This window comes from Cucurbitaria berberidis, assembly GCF_010015615.1.
Source record: "Cucurbitaria berberidis CBS 394.84 unplaced genomic scaffold K460scaffold_1, whole genome shotgun sequence".
NCBI lineage: Eukaryota > Fungi > Ascomycota > Dothideomycetes > Pleosporales > Cucurbitariaceae > Cucurbitaria > Cucurbitaria berberidis.
Window position 1 is genome coordinate 2,751,825 of NW_024468935.1, and position 16,091 is coordinate 2,767,915.

The 16,091-nt window shown below is 53.8% G+C and overlaps 6 protein-coding genes across 6 annotated transcripts; 2 read left to right on the forward strand and 4 right to left on the reverse strand.

Moving 5' to 3' along the window:
* Positions 1-524: 524 nt before the first annotated feature.
* Positions 525-2,949, reverse strand: K460DRAFT_301841 (uncharacterized protein). The gene is made up of 2 exons (XM_040929885.1): positions 2,718-2,949; positions 525-2,561 (listed from the first exon to the last, which is right to left on the reverse strand). Exons 1-2 carry the CDS (start codon positions 2,796-2,798, stop codon positions 702-704), a joined length of 1,941 nt encoding a protein of 646 aa, XP_040793172.1. The 5' UTR covers positions 2,799-2,949; the 3' UTR covers positions 525-701.
* A 1,459-nt stretch (positions 2,950-4,408) lies between these two features.
* Positions 4,409-5,411, forward strand: K460DRAFT_18309 (uncharacterized protein). Its single transcript, XM_040927072.1, has one exon. It carries the CDS (start codon positions 4,704-4,706, stop codon positions 5,250-5,252), a length of 549 nt encoding a protein of 182 aa, XP_040793173.1. The 5' UTR covers positions 4,409-4,703; the 3' UTR covers positions 5,253-5,411.
* A 1,011-nt stretch (positions 5,412-6,422) lies between these two features.
* On the reverse strand, positions 6,423-7,631 carry K460DRAFT_274596 (trichome differentiation protein GL1; the record flags this gene model as incomplete). The annotated part of the gene is made up of 1 exon (XM_040927970.1): positions 6,423-7,631. The coding sequence occupies one exon, from the start codon at positions 7,629-7,631 to the stop codon at positions 6,423-6,425; it is 1,209 nt and encodes a 402-aa protein (XP_040793174.1).
* A 691-nt stretch (positions 7,632-8,322) lies between these two features.
* K460DRAFT_251778 (uncharacterized protein) lies at positions 8,323-8,609 on the reverse strand (the record flags this gene model as incomplete). The annotated part of the gene is made up of 2 exons (XM_040927389.1): positions 8,323-8,373; positions 8,457-8,609. Coding segments are annotated over 2 exons (204 nt in total), but the record flags the coding sequence as incomplete, so codon positions are not given.
* Positions 8,610-13,766: 5,157 nt separating this feature from the next.
* Positions 13,767-14,211, reverse strand: K460DRAFT_361368 (uncharacterized protein; the record flags this gene model as incomplete). The annotated part of the gene is made up of 1 exon (XM_040932442.1): positions 13,767-14,211. A coding segment is annotated over one exon (349 nt), but the record flags the coding sequence as incomplete, so codon positions are not given.
* A 1,059-nt stretch (positions 14,212-15,270) lies between these two features.
* Positions 15,271-16,080, forward strand: K460DRAFT_18348 (uncharacterized protein). The gene has a single exon (XM_040927076.1). The coding sequence runs from the start codon at positions 15,447-15,449 to the stop codon at positions 15,864-15,866; it is 420 nt and encodes a 139-aa protein (XP_040793177.1). The 5' UTR covers positions 15,271-15,446; the 3' UTR covers positions 15,867-16,080.
* The last annotated feature ends 11 nt before the right edge of the window (positions 16,081-16,091 follow it).

Below are 16,091 nucleotides of genomic sequence, written 5' to 3' on the forward strand. Positions count from 1 at the left end.
AGAGCGATGTCGGATGGATCCCACAAGTGTCAAAGTAAAAGAGTGGGAAGAAGCCACGAGGGGAACAGATATCTTGGAGAAGAGCGAGAACATTTCCCGGTTGGTGGAGCTTGCGCGGATGCAGGAGGCTGGGGAGATTGATACGAACGCCGAATGGGACAGAATCACGCTCACATATAGATCCAGGCAAAAGAAGTAGGTCTAGGGTAAAGGGTAGTTTCCACAGAAGTGGAAAGATGAACGTTGCTGCCCAATCATCCTTCAGTCATGGTTAGATAGGAAGGTATCAACTCTGGTGCTGTCTTCAATCTGCACTTGCGTCTTGAGGTAGCTGTAATAAGGAGTATGGCTGGCTCAAGCGCAACTCTGTCATGGAAAAAAATCATCTATACTACTCTTGTGTCCGTGTGTATACATGCAATGCTAAATAACCCTACATGTCTAAACATATAATCATCGATCAGGGCACAGAGCCGCATTACGATCTCTGTTAAGAAAAGACCATCCGAATTCTTCGCAAGAATGCACCAAATATAATAAGATTAATCTACTATGAAGGAATTAAGCGTATATATATATATATATAGTCTAAATAAATTAGCAGCAATAGCGTTACGTATTTTTCAACCCCCAGTACACAACTCCTAATCTTACAACATCCTATATTCTACATCCCAACCTCTCCCCAAGTCCTCAGTTCATCAACTTGGCACACCCTCGTACTCCCACCCACCCACCAGCCTTCTCTTCCTCCCCCTCTTATCCTCCCTCCGGTTCGCCGCACACTTGACAAAAAAAGTCAGCGCCGCTAGCACGAAGATAATAACCGCCGCTATAGTCGGCACAACCACGACACGCGTCGGATTTATATCCATTCTGGATAAGTACGGACAAGTGCCGTTCAGACCAATGACCCAGCAATCAGGGGTGCTTAGTTGGTTGAGGTCAATGTAGATTGCATCGTCATTAGGAGCTGTTTGGCGATGGGATTGGAGCGCCGCGAGGAGATGTGCATTTTCCAGCGCGGTGTGCGGGATGCTGAATTGGTACGGGGTGCGGCAGGCGGAGGCGGCGCCCTCATAGTTGGAGTCGCTTGAGGATATTTGCCAGTTGTATGGTTGTGAGGGATCTTGGCATGCGACGCGATGGCGGTCCACACAGTCTGTCACGCGCCATCGACCGGGATAGGGAGATATAGTCATGATGACACAACGATTAGCTGTTGTCCCGAGATTCTTGGAAGTGGCATTCAAGGGTTCACCAGGAGCAAAGGACCACAGCGACGAGTGAACGAAGTCGGCATATGGCAAAGGATTCTTGTCGGCCGTTGTATTGGCGAGGGACTGGTTTAGGAACGGGCTCAAGCCGCAGGAGGTAAGGTTGGTGATTGACGGGATGGGTGCCATCAGATCGGGGTTCGCGTTGATGTCGAGCGATTCTGGAATGGAGATGGCCCATGATGAGTTTGTCTTTGACGTCACGGTGCTCTCTGAGGAGGCGAACAAACATCCCGATGACAGCCGTCCGGCAAAGTCGATGGATGTCTCGGCCACATTGGTTATTGTTCCTGGCGGGAAAATGAAGTCGATGTCAGGTCCAATGTTATAGTACTGCATCTGTGGATCGATAGTGCCGAAGCTGGTCACAACTCGGTATAGTTTTTGGAATTCCATAAACGCCTCACTTGGCCACCCATTCTGTGTAAACAGTTGCCCATCAACATTTGTTGTGACATCGTAGTATCCTACTGCGGGACGGTTGTTCCAGTTAACTTGGTACCATGATTCATTCAAGTTCGCACGTTGATCTCGCAAATGAGATGGTGTGTATGTCTCGCCGGTCAGGTTTCCCTTCACGATATCGCTTAGGAACGCTCCAGATTCTGGCAGCTGGTCTTGCGAGAGTAAAGGCGCTGGACCATCTGGGTCTGTCAGGGAGGATGCTGCATGTAAGTTGAATGTAAGTAGAGTGATGGCAGCACCAGTAGTAGTGGCCGTATCCTCTAAGAAGTCCCCTAGCAATGCCGTAAGCAATTCCAGTGTCGTCAATGAAGTACAGTTGTAGCTGCCAATCTGCGTCAACGGTGGACCGTCGGTAGTTGGAAATGTTATAAGTGTCGGTCTCGCTGCTACACTCGGGGAAGCTGTAGGGTTTATCGCGGAAGGTGAGGAGGCTGTCGATGACGCTTCCGCAGGTGCCGAAGCTGTCTCGGAGGTAACTTGACGTCGGTCAAACCCAAGTTGTCCAGGAGGCACAGCAGTAGACTCTTGAAGTCTTGCAGATGTAGTTTCTGTGGATATTGTGACAGTTGGGCTGGAGGCTACGGAGACTGTATCACCATTCGTAGGCTGTTGTACTGGGCATAGGCTCCATCCCGTTTGAAGTGGATCCCAATAGACGTCTATTTCAAACCTCCTAAAGCCGACGCCGAGGAGGTTGGAAAAGCATTTTTGGAAGGCGTGATGCTCATACTGCTTATTGCTGAAGCACGCTTGTCTTAGGGACACAGCTGGCACGGTTTGAAAGTTGATGGGCACACGTAGCCCGACATCTCTTTGAGCCTAGTTACCTGTTAGACCCTGGGCCAAGAATATTCCAGGGATTCGGCTGATATAGTAACGGCACTTCAAGCTGCAGGAAGGGGGCATAACCCGGCTGAGGATAGGGTTGCACACATCATGTGACACAAACGCAAGACTAGGGCATCATTCACGTACCCTTAGGTTTTCACTCCAAGGCTGTATCCAACGCGTATCGACAGCGGCTTGGTCCGGGTCATACAACTTGTTACCCGACATTCCCGGTTCCAACCATCGAAACGCGTAACGTGTCACACCTCGCGTGCAACTGTGCAGCGGAGGCCCAAATCCGAATGCGAAGGGGTATCTTTAGAAACTGGTAAACAACGGCGAACCGGTCGTATGCAAGTTGATGATGGTTGAGATGAGGCTACGGATGATGTCGTCCGTCCGATCGTCGCGTTAGCAGCAAGGGACGGCAGAATGATCATCACGTGCGGCGCTAGTTTTCCCACCAATCCGTTTCCGGATAATACCAGTTGGCCAATGAAGACCATCGCCATCCTAAACTGCGGCGAGAAACACCATGCGTGCAATTAGGACAGCCATGTATTTGGGGCAATATGCCGAAAGTTTGCCGTTTAATTGTGGTATGCCCTGTCGTCGGGCGGGATGGTTGTATGCATGCCATTTATCCAGGTGGAGTGCATATACGAGGGTTGCTTTGGTGAGAAGACGTTGGAGCACGAGGCTCCCTACACTTATCATGATTATTATAGCTAGGGTAAATCCGTGTCGCGCCCAGATACCTGGAGCTGGTTTCTTAGCGAAAGGATCCTTGGGCATTGTCTCACCGGCTTTGTACGACATTCTTCGACTTCCGAGGTTCCGCGCGTGGACGATGCTGGAGAAGACGCAGGCCAGGAAGCATATTTATGGCGTGGATGATGCTTGCGATGATCTGGGAGTGGACATAGATGCTTGTGGCAGGGGAAGATTAGCCTACCAACTGCCACCTACAGTACGGATGTCCATGACCGCTGAGTACTGGGAAGAATCACCGCTGCGACTTCTACAACTTGCAGCTCGCCGAACGCCTTGATACGTCCCCCTGCAGGGAAAATTATTTGTACGACACATACAATCAACGTCTAAAGCCATAGAATCTCCAATGATAGTAATACTAAGTATACTATCCGGCCTTCGTGACAGCCGTTGTCAAATAGTGGTGAAGGGGAGGGAGGCTCTTAATGTAGCCAAGTCGAAGAAGCGATCAACACTGTAAACCTCGAACTCCGTCTCCCAACTGCCAGCCCACTCGGAAGACGAAATTAGAACATGCACCAGCATGCAATGCGACAGCAACCCACCTCTACAAGGGCAAGCCTGCATCAGATGAGGACGTATACACACGTGAGAGAAGACGCAACCTGGCTTGGAGGACGTTGACACGGAGTGGTCCCTCCGGAAACATCAAGCAAATTCGCTGCACATCATCGAAGCCACGAAACACCAACAGCGTCTCCATGCGTTGCAACGGACCTCCGCAACGCATGGGAAACAGGCGGTAGTGACAGCTTCCAGACGTCTGCATGGTACCTGCGACTAACGATTGTTTCGTGCGCCGTTGACTTGCAATGCGCTCGTTTTGCGCTGGGGCCGGCAACGTCCTAGTAGGCGTTACAGCTACGAACGGATCCAAACTATTGGGAACCAAACCTTATCCACCGCATGTATGCTATGGGTACCTTGACAAGCCTGATACATACATCCCTATCGACCACATGGACAGCCTGGAGGTGCGACAGTCGCATGTTTCTAGAAACCACATAGAGAGGCAGGGGCAAGCAAAGTGATCAACATCCATTGCGCTATTCCGTGCCAAATCTCATAGGCTGTGCATTCACAGCGGCCGCTACAACTGAATCGCATCCCTTCCACGTGGACCTCACAATCGCGACAGGGTACCACGCACGCGTTCAAGGATGCAAAGTGAAGATCGTCAGACTTCCCCCCGATCCAAGCCCGAACGATCTAATTGCGATAAACACTCATCCAAGATTTGCTTTCCAACCAAGCCAAAACAAACTTTCACGCCCTCCAGCAAATCCGGTGAATCAAACTAATAAACAAACTTTGGAAAAAACCCCTCCAAAAGCAGCCTAGAAGCACGAAAACGATACAATGTACTCTCCCTCAGCAACCATCACAAACCGTCCACTCGCCCAAAACCCACAATTTGATATTTTCTCACCGACGATCCAGACCGGAAGGGGAAACGGTCGCTCGCCAACCCCTCGACCAGCGCGCCGAATACATCCCGCCCAAGTACCAAACTTGGCAAGCCCGCTTTTTTTTTTACCCAACTCGACTGCAACCACGCTCCTTCGCAGTTGCCCCTCCTTACCGCATGTAGCCCGACGCACAGGACAAGAAAACAAGTTTGGCAAGGCCATGCGCCGAAACAGAAACAGGAACACTGAAATGCACGGATTAGGTTTAGAAGGGGGAAGGATAAAAACGGGTAGCCCGTGCCGCACGGCTGCTGCGGTTCTTCTTTTGCCTGGTTTGGGGCATAGTCGCCGACGAAAAAGGATGGGACGGGACGAAACAGCGATGAGGGGGAGGGGAATGGGATCGAGATCAACGGTTGTGGTAGTCATTGACGTGTGCACGCTAGACGGTCAAACGCTGTCGTTGGGGGTTTTTTTTTGTTTCGCTGTGGCTAGCTGACTAGCTGGGCTGGCTAGCTGGTACTGTAGTCGTTGTTGTGTGGTAGTTGTGTGGTACGGAACTGGACGGACGGGCGCGCCGTCTGTTTCTGCCTGCTTGCTGGAATCAAGTCCGCGTCGTGCCCACTTTCCCAGAGACAGCGTGACGGTATTCCATGGTTGACAGGAAAGGGGGGAGGACGTCGTCATTTCCACCTTTCCCAGTCATTCAACCATTCATTCACAGTGACGTGCAGATTCAGTTCAGACTGAGTACCCAAGAGTCAGGGCTTAGTTGAGGGGGGTTAGGGTTTAGGTGACCTGGCAATACAGTGTGTTCTACCAGTGAGAGAGAGCGCTGCGCAGGCAAAGGTGACACAGTGACATTGAGCATATTGATTCTCGCTCTTGCCTGCTGGCGTGCTGCCACTTTTCTCCACCACTGACGGGAGAATCTGAAAGGGGGGAGGGCCAATCAATGAGAGTACGTACGCACTCATCTGGAGACTGAATGATTGCCCCCCGCCCAATGGGGAGTGTAGTCTTAGCGGACATGCAGAGGTTGAAACGGGTGCACTAGTTAGTCTGATCGGCTGATATAACGGGATCGATGTCCGTTGAGATGTAGTGGGTACCTGCGGGTGATGGTGTAATCCAGGCAAGTGATATGTCACTTGAGCGGTGAGAGACAGTCAAAGGCACTGAGGGAGCGAAGCACAGCGCAGTCCTGATTAGTTTGGAGATTGGTATTGGTTGATTTCATATCTTATTCTTATTGAATATGCGAGCAGTGTCGCACTGAGGGGTATTATTTCGCGAGAAGACGCAAGACGACTCGCTGTGTACGCTGTAGGGCTTCAGAAAGCCTGATAGGAAACTCCGGAGTCCATCGGACTTCCACATATCGCTCGCTAGGAACGCCTGATATTACGCAGCTGATTTTGCGAAGAAAATTGAAACAATGCGCTGGGGCGACCCTTCCGTCTTGATGCCTTTTCACCGCCATGGGGGGTATCTTGACTCATCCTTCCCTTTAAAACGCACGACTGTAATGTGTATGAGATTTTGAAACGAGATGAGACAAACGGACAAGTCGATCATGGAACAGGGACCATTAATAGAAGTATGTAGTGTGAAACGCGCATGTATAAACAAGAAAGGGTATGCCGGTAACGTGAAACATGATTGACATCTACATGATGTTTTTAAGGTTCATCCTGTCTCTGGGAGATACTGGTGCGCTCTTGGTTTCATATGAGCCAGTTGGTCGCGCGTATGGCGACGGAAGGTGCCTTGCCAGTGGGCTAGTCGTTGCGCTTGCGGAGTGTGGGACAGATAGCGTTGGCTCGGCAAGCGAGTGGAACGAGGGAAGTGACTGTTGCGGTACGCTGAAAGGCACTGATTGAGGGAGAGAGTGGTGGTGTGTGAGTTGAGGTGTAGGTTGAGTGATGAGTTGTGGCCGCTCAGGTCGCTCGTAGTTTGGCTCCCTGAATGATGGTGCAGCATGAGGCGCCGGGGCTTCATTGCGGTACAGGGGAGGCAGCTGCAGCGAGCCGCGTCGCCTGAAAGCATCGTAGGGTGCGTCATCTTCAGGTGCGAAGCCAGTCGAAGGTAGGTAGCGTGTGCACGAGTTCTTACGCTCCTCCCTGTTGCCTACCAGTGGTGCGAGAGTGATGTCGAGAGGCGATGCAGCGCCACGAGGTGAGCGCGACTCGGACCCAGTGTCGGTAATCAACGAAGGAGCACCATCAGCAGAGACGATGGAGTAGCCAGACGGTGAAGGCATAGGTGTCTCGTACCCTCGCGCTCGTGCCATGGTGGGGTGTCCAAAAGTTGAAATGTCGAGCGGCTGTGGTCGGGACCCAGGGTATGATTCGAACCGTGGTTGCGGAAGCTTGAGCGCATGAGGCGAGTTCATAGAAGAGTTGAGTGAGGGTCTGCGCGAGTTCTGGTACGAGGGAATATGATGCTCCTCATGGAGGGGTAGGCTGTGATGTACAGGCGGGTAGTGGTAACCTTCTTGCGCATGCTGCATGTGCTCGTGCTCGCGGGGTCTTTGGTCAGGGCGCTCTGGATTGCGCTTCCGTCGGTTCTGGCCACCGTTCCACCAGTTCTTGACGGCGTTGTCGCTGCGTCCCTTGAGCCGCCGTGCAATCTCAGCCCACCTTTTGCCCATCTCGGCCACCATCTTCTCGATCAGCTCGCCCTCTTCAGCGGTAATGGGGTCGTGGTTGAGTGAGGGCTTCAAGTTTTGGTGATAGCGTTCTCGACACTGCTTGGGTGACCGTGAACCGATCTCTTGTGAGATACGGACCCAGTTATGGGGTCCATTGCGGGCAACCAGGTTGACAAGCCACTGGTCCTCGTGCTGCGACCAAGGGCCGCGTCGGTGAGCTACCATAGTGGGGCGTTCTTACGGGCAAGTCGAAAAGCAGAGTGGTGATGCTGTGACCAGCCAACGTTTGGTGAATACGGCGAGAGTGGAGTGAATTGATAGAGGCGTCTTGCGAACGCAACGAGAACAACACAAAAGTGTAAAAAAACAGAGAAGACTCCTTGTTCAGGTTCGTGTAATCGTAGTTGACTGCGTGTGGTGTTAGTTCAGACTGTTCCCAATCATGATGGCCTGGAGACGATGGCGAGAGAAGTGTGATGGAAGACGTTTGGATGATCTCGCCAAACTAGGTGGAATAGTCTAGTAACAAGAATGGAGAGGAGCAACATAGTAGTGGAAACATGATGGTGGGGAAGATGGTGGGTGGGATAGTGAGGAAGCGAGATGGTGAAAGACGGGTGGGGATGGCAGTGATATCATAAGACCAAGTGAAGGATGGAGTGGACGTACCTCGATGGGTGGGTAGGAAGATGGTTCGCAGAAAGTCAGACCCGGTTTAGTAAAGCGGATCTCAAGATGGGTCGATGGTGTACTGAGGGGATCAGAGCCAACGGTAACGTGCCAGCGGCGAGCCGTGGTATATATCACCGCGGGGCGGGGAGCGGTAGGCAAGAGACACGGACGCCAAGGCGGTCGAGGAGTTATTGGATGGGCCTGCCTGGAGGCGTGCGAGGATTCTGCTTTTGAGAAGATGCGGCTAAGGAAATGGTGAGATGGTGGACGGGGACTGCTGGGGCGTCATGCGGCGCTCTGGGTCACTAGCCGGGCCCTGAGCAGCATCAGCAGCAGCAGCAGAGCGGGCTAATGTAAATCGTTGTCGACGACGCACACAAGCAGCGATGGACCTGGAAGGGGACCAGATCGTCGGATTCGACAAGTACCCTGTATCACATCGTGGCATGGCGTATGGCGCGCTGCCCAGGGCCATCTAGGAGCGGCAGAAAACAAAGTGCCAGCGCCGAGCTTCGCAATACCATCCTGGATACGCCGTAGTGAATGGGCGGGCCCCCCTGCTGCCTTGGTTGCCCGACAGCCAGTGCGCTTGTCCCCGCGGCGTCGCAGAGTGAGGGCTGGGGGGGGGGGTCCCCTTGTCGAGACATGGCGGTGCAGTGAACAGGGCAGGCCGAGAGGGTGTTTTGACGACATGATGGAGCCAGTCAACGATACCCCCACCCGGGCCGATAGTTGAAGCGTCGCCCTCCCTGTGCCCCTGCCCGCTGTAAAACCAAACATGTCGTCGACCCCAAGGCGACCAGGTTCCTTTGGGCGGCTTCAGCCAGCCCTCTGCGCTGCGTCTAGGGTGGGTAGGGTACGGACGTGCTGTGGCTCTTCTGCGCAGTGTCGTCCCCCATCTCGCGACAGGCCTTTGTGATCCGTCTTCCTGGTAGCTGGCGAGGCATGGGTCGGCCGGGAACGAGCGCTTCCGGATTTAAAGTCGCTGTCGTCGTTGTCGTCGCCGCCCTTGCCTGTCTGTGTGGCTCCCTTGCGCCTTTGCCCCCATTCCCAGAATAGAGACCCGACGTCTGGCATCAAATCGGCTGAAGGCGTGGTGTTTGCCGTGTGTTTCTGTCTGCTCACACTGACGGGTCACTGGCATTGGAGGCAGCGCTTCTTCTTCTTCGTCTCCCTCGTCTGTCTTCCTGCTCGACCAGGGCAGGCGAGCGAGCGCCGCACGATGCACGTTGCAGTCAGCACTCGCTCGCTCGCTCGTCGATCAAACGGGTGCAGAGGTGTCTGGACGGACCGGGCGTGCATAGTGTGTGATCGTCACGGCCGTCGCCCTGCTAGTGGCCAGGACACGAGGTCGGCGAGGTGGGCTTGGCCTCACAGACACTCCTATTTGGGCCTGTCGTTCACTCTCGCGCGCGCTCTCTCTCTCTCTCTCTCTCCCAAGCAGGCTACCCAGTTCCCACGGCCGCCGCCGCTCCATTATCTCACCTCGCGACACAGCGTCTGCCTTACTGAAGTGTAACCCGCAGGGGAAGAGGAAACGAGGCCATGCAGTGCCCACCCTCCTGTTTGCTTGCTAGACTGGAGGGCGGGACTGTAGCGAGCCCACTTTGGTGGAAAGGCTCAGCGCCCACTCAGCGCCCGCCGTTGGCAATTCAAATCTTTTTAGCGCAACCCCGTCGTCGCTGCCCGTTTGGGACGCTTGGGGGTGGGCTGCTCGGACGCTTAGGGAAAGAACGTTTGGCCCGCCAAGTGCCCATCCCAGTGCGTCTCCACCGCCCATCGTCACCCACTATCCCATCTGCGAGCGGCTTTGATGGCGATCTGCTGGCTATGCCAAATATCTCCCTTTGCGATCCTGTCATGTTGTCATCTCAACGGGCGTGGGTGGGCCCCTGAGGGCTCTTGCTGCTCCTTTTCCCTCTTCAGCGGCACAGAAACCATTACGCCATCGACAGGGCCCACGCCCGCCCATATATTGTCTGCTACTCAATATGAGACCGCAGGAAAATAGGGCCTGCCAGCCTTGTCTTCGCTACCTGCCGCACCCCTCGCGACACGTCTATTCATTATGCCAGCATTCACGGAATCCAGACAACATAACTCGCGGTGTATTTTCGGCTCGACCGAGGCCCTCGTCAGGCCCTGTCGTGAGGCTTTGCCCGCGAAGGCTGTGGCTGGTATCGAGAGATCCGGGGTTGCACGGCCTAGTCCGCTCTGGGCCAAGCGCGACCCAAGCATTGGGCTAGACGGGAGTTGCGGGACGCGCTCGTATCCGCTGGTTTGTCTCGCTGTGCCTCAGCCGCTTCTGCTGCTGCACACGCACAAGACCTCGGGAGCACCAATGCAGCAACCTCGCCGTCCACTTTCACTCTGGTCTGTATGTACTGTAATCAATCATTTGCTCGCCCATGGTTGCTATCCTGCTTCCCCCATACGTCAACAGCCGACGAGAACCTTGGCTTCGATCCGCCATGGCTGCATGCACCTAACAGTCGCTGAATCAGCACCCTGGTCAGACTAGCATCCAAGACGACTCCATCTCTCTCGCCCTCGCCTTGCCCAGGCACATTTGACAGCCGTTGGTGGTGGTTGGCCGCCTGAAGTCAGCAGCTGAGACGGTCTTGAATCGCCAGATCGTGTCAGGTCAATCCACCTCAGTCGCTGACGGGCCACCGCTTCCGTCCGTGGGCAGCGTGCAACTCCGCGTGGCCGTCAAGAGCAGAAATCCCTGCCCCGCCCCAACATTGGCTCGACGCGGTGCTGTCAGCTGCAGCAAAAGCACACATCCGCGCCCGCCATACTGTCCTTGCTGCAGTTTCCCGTTCTCTGGGACTAACGGTGGTTCCAACACTTCAGTCATGGCTCCTGTCGTGGCCGCTGCAATATTGTCTCAGCTGCAGCAGTAAGCCGTCTGGAGAGAGGCGGCCTGAGGTGCGCTTCTTCTGTGGGCCTGTGCAACCACCTCTCTTCTGCGCGCGACCGAACATGTTCGGTCAACCAGCAATCCCAACGCCCGATTCTGCAACATCCCGATGCCAGATTGCCATTGAGCAGATCCTCTGCAGATCGCGATTCATAAAGTATTAGTATTACATGTCGTCGTAGCATTGCCCTAACCAGGACTGCCCTCCACTCTTTGGGTCCGCACCATGAACATTCTCCCGCAAGGAAGGGAAGAAACATGATCCACACTATAGCCAGAGTCGACTACAAGTCCCCTGCAAGCGCTCGATAGCATCTCCTTCAGAACGCCATCGAGTGCCTCACGAGCAGGCCACGGGAACAGTGAACAATGTCAACCTTGTCGTTTTGACGAGGCCCTACGCTGTGCAACAGAAAAGGTCGGCGACGTTGTTGCCAGAGAGCCACAAGGCACTCCTGAGGTGACACGCTCACGGCCTGGTTGTGCTGACCGCTCTCCGCCTTCAATATCGACAACATTCCAAACGACGACAGTCAAGACGAGCGTGGGCGAATACGCGCACCCCCATGCACCGACTCCCACAAAGCAAGTAAACATCGAGTCTCTGAGCACAAACTCACTCAACAATGAAGAATGCGCAACATGCGTACGTATTGATCGTTCGTTTTCCCTTCTAGCCTCTCTAGCCAATGCTGCGCAGGGAACCCTAGCAATGATCTTCAGAGATCAGATTAACGAATGTTCCCGCTGAGCCAATGGCAGGCAGCTGCAACGTCAATCGTTCTGAAACTAACCGCCCCACCCGCATCATCGTATTTGCTTTTTCTGCCGTCTCTCGCCCGGATTTCCTCAGCCTTCCATTGGCTATAGCCCCCCATCTTGCCATGCTTGGCGCGGAGTTAAGAGTGAATGAACTGCCTTTTGCGCTCACGGCTTTGACAGCGGCACGTCGCCGGTCTGACGATTCCCTTCCACCAGGTCTTCTAGAGCATCTTGCGACTCGCGTAACGACTTCATGGGTGAGATGCACTGTTGTTTGGCTTTTGTTGAGGTCACCACAGGGGCGCTACATTCCGAAGACTGCAACCTGAGGTGTGCAGAGCGTTTCGCTGACTCGTCATTGACCCCATCTGTGTGCTTTAGCGTCCTTCTTCGGGGCAACTCTTTTACTGGCCGAAAGCAAGATGCAGCACCAGCAAAGGAAGCCGTTTAGCCCAGATCTGACCGCGCGCCGAATCGGATCGGCCAGCCCCACACCAAAACCCCTTTTCTCCCGCGCAAAAGCAAGAAAGTCACTGCACAGTCAGCTCCCTTCTGTGCCCTGATGTTTCAAGATCGCCGGCTACGATGGTAGATCTTTTCCACTAGCCCGTCTACACCGTCCGTTCACTCTTGCCGTTAATCCCATGTCAATAGTACAGCACTGCTCTTGCAAAGTAATTACCACCATCATCTATAAAGTATAAACTCCTACGCTCGACTAGGACGAAGGGGGCGCTCGGACAGTTGATCAAGTCCCGCCGGAAGTTCCCATGCAAGAATGCCGAGATTGTCACGGTGGCGCACATCACGACTGGCCTTGCACCAAACCTACCATGATGGAGAAAGAGGCAGGCGCGGGTTGATCTCGCCGCGGTGACCCCGTCAAATTGGTCGTAATCGTTATTGAGCGTTAAGCCCTGCAACTAATCACGTACCAGGACTGGCCTGCACCGTGAGCCCACGATCGAGCCATCGACCATTGTGCTCATGAGGAGCTGCTTTTGCCCGTACGGTCGGGCGAGATCCTTTGGCTAGTCAGTCTGGCGACATGGGCGCTTCACGAATATTGCCTGCACAGCAATCCCACTTCCGTTGCACAGGCCTCTGAAGTCCAGCACGGTATCGTGACAAATACCCACTGCATCTTTCCTTTTGGGGGCTATATCGCGCTTCACACTATGAAGTCAATTCCAACGACAATGGGCCACTGACTCGCCCGGTCCAGAGCGGTCCTTCTACGATAGAGAAGCTGTATTGCGCGTTCTAGACATGAGATGCTGTCGTATACATGCGTCGGGACAAAAGTTGAGGTCGCTCTCACCGCCCATCTCATAGCCTCGCCTCAGGAGCCGCGACTACATCTCTATTTCTATACTCGCCATGTCGTACTGCTATACGCAAGGTAAGCGGAGTCTAACGAGCTTCCAACTCCTCCAAACCGCTGAGACAAAACGCTCTTCTAAGCGTAACGAACGGTGACACGCAGCGCATCTCACATCAGAAGAAGCACCAAACGTCCTTGCCAACGCGCGCGCGCTGATCGTGCAATCGCTTCGCACCAGCAGCAGCATGTCTCAGACACTTCGCTGGCAGAAATCTCGATCGAGCGTTCAACGTTTTTCTCGCGGCACAGACGCCAGATCGTTGACACTGACAACACACTGCGGCAGCAAGTGTGCTAGTGCGACCACCACCCGTCCACATCAACACCAAAAAGCAAGATTTATCCACTAACACTCTTTCCATACCGGAAAGGCCATCGGCTGCTTCTCCATTCGTCCCATGATCGTGATCGGGATCTGCCTTCCCCGTGAGCTGCGGCATCTCAATGGTTTGCTTGACTTGACACGTAAACGGATCCACGTAATCCTAGATGATGCGTTGCGCCGTAAACGTTGCCCACTAGCGTGTGCGAATTGCTTGTTTGGGTTCACGGCTTATCGAGAGGTTTCCCAATTGGGGTTGCATGTCGATCGAGTCGGCGATTAGCTCGCTTTTGAGGGCAGGTAGAGACCGAGTTCTGTGGGATACGCGTCATGTCCCCCTCCAGAGAGAGCACATCGCGACTCGCGATTGCGTGGAAGGTGGCTACGTCACTCTTAGCCGTGCTTCAGGGAATCGAAATCCCTTTGCGTGTCAATGTTTTTTTCTCCATCTATTGAATATTGCTTTGGGGGAGTCATGAATTGCTGGCGTTGCTCGGTTTCTGTAGCAGAGAGCCGGTGATGAAGAAACGATGATGCGGTTAGATCTAATTCAGTATTCGATGGGTAATAGGCTGGCCCAGCTGCATCCCTCAGGCTTACGCCTGAACAGCGAGGGTCTTTATCTGGCTCATATAGTCCAGGCCGCAGCGTATGAGGCAGTACGCACCACGACAGTAAACACTGGACTAATCCTCGAGCAACGACTTTGTATATTTCCGAAGCACGAGAGCGAAGGTTCATGTCCCAATGAAATCAACATTAAAACCAGCGATAGCTCAACTAGGGCGTAGGCGCTTTGGGAATCCTCTTAGGAATCAACATTAACGTCCTAACAGCGTTTGAATGCACCATGGACGGCCCTCTAGCCAGTCCACTGCACTACATTCTTGTTGTTCGCTTACTTGCTATCTGGCTAATGGATTACCAGTGATTTATCCAGCTCACGCTGATGCAGACTTACTACTAGGTATACAGCAGACGTTCGCCAGTCCCTGCCGACCCCGTATCCAACCACCTCTGACGCTCCCGTCAGACTGTGCGACTCTGTCAGTCACCAACCAACATAGTTACACATGTCGCGACCCCTGCCTTCAACATCAATCCGTCACCCGCACCTGGCCATACTAATCTTGTCTATCACCGCAAATAGCAACTCGGACGTCGCGTAACGAGCGGACCATCTAAGACACATAACGAAGCTATACTCTGGCTTCCAAATTCTCCGCGAATGCTACACAACATTGTACTATTGCAGTACATGGATGGCCTTGCTCTCTCATTTCATGACGCCGGGGGCCTCAGAAAGTATTGTCACTCATTCAAGCAATGGCACGGGCCGTCATATCTAGATGAAGACTCCCGCAGCGTCAATGCGCACTATAGAAGCTTTGATTGTATATCAGAACCACAACAGTATATCCATATCCTTGTGCAATACGCAGGCCATTATCGTGGGCGCGCAATCGAATAAGAGCGCCAAAGTACTCCAAGTCCGAGACATCACCGGGTTGTTGACAGCCAGTAACTGATACATGCTGGAAATAGTGCCCACGTTCAGCCGCATGCAGCATATATGCAGACTGGTCGAGAAGACGCACCGAAGCCTGATTGTCAAGAAACTCTGTGCTGATGAAACAGTAGACTTACTGCATCCATTGCATAAAGCTACCCCACATACACGACATCAATAATCACGCAAGGTCGTTCCGATATACCGTTGAGGTACCTGAACGGCGGCCAACACGAGAACCCAGGACCACGGTAGCCATACCAATCCAGTCCCAAAGCGGCAATACAGTTCAGCCCTGACATCGTTGAATGGCGGAACAATCGTGTAAATATAGTGCTTGTTGGTTACACACAAGGTCATCTCGTCATCTCAAACGTGGAGTAACGCAAAAGAGGAAGTACAGCGTGCCTTGAATTTCGCGCGCAACGAACTGCAGTGCCCACACAACAGCGACAATAGCCGTGGGGATGAAGGATGAGTGCCTTCGCGTAGGCTGGCTCTACCCAACGAAACATGTCTCAATCTCTCAACCCCCTAAGCATCCTGCGCAACGTTCTCGAGCCCTCGCTACGCTTGCCCGCTCACCACCTCGCCTAATCCTCGACCTGCCATTCTCATCAAGCTGCATCCTGCAAGGCCCTCCCTCAGCGCGGAAACCCCGGTGGACGCATACCGTAGTAGCCCTTCTACGCTCGCCACCAACCAGCGGACATGCTGTACTTCGGCCCCCTCGTGCGCATGTGTGCTGGTACGAACCCGAGCCCTTGCACCCGGGTCAACGCCAGCTGCGCTCTGGCCGACGTTCTCCTTCCAGAGAATTCCAAAGAAGTGTTACACGGCGGACACGACGGCGACACGCGATGTCTGACAGGCAATACGCGATATAGTTCGGCCGGCAGTGTGGGGTCTTGGGCATTCCCCCCTTCCCTTCGGCTGACATGCCTTGCAACTCGCCCAGGCACAGGCACACACAGGGAACGACTACAGCGGCTACGTACTTACAACTAGTCCTCGGGTCCCCTGGACTACATGCTTGTCGTTGAGTATAGTGTGAACTTCGCACCAGTTTCCCCAATCCGTCGCGGGCCGGTGCGGGCGCGGACCATGCAAAG

Excerpts from the sequence above, each read along its gene's own strand:
- K460DRAFT_301841 (XM_040929885.1), bottom strand. The coding sequence starts at position 2,798 with ATGTCGGGTAACAAGTTGTATGACCCGGACCAAGCCGCTGTCGATACG. Across the intron at positions 2,562-2,717 it reads CTTGGAGTGAAAACCTAAGG|GCTCAAAGAGATGTCGGGCT; the intron begins GTACGTGAATGA and ends ACAGGTAACTAG.
- K460DRAFT_18348 (XM_040927076.1), top strand. The coding sequence starts at position 15,447 with ATGAAGGATGAGTGCCTTCGCGTAGGCTGGCTCTACCCAACGAAACAT.
- K460DRAFT_18309 (XM_040927072.1), top strand. The coding sequence starts at position 4,704 with ATGTACTCTCCCTCAGCAACCATCACAAACCGTCCACTCGCCCAAAAC.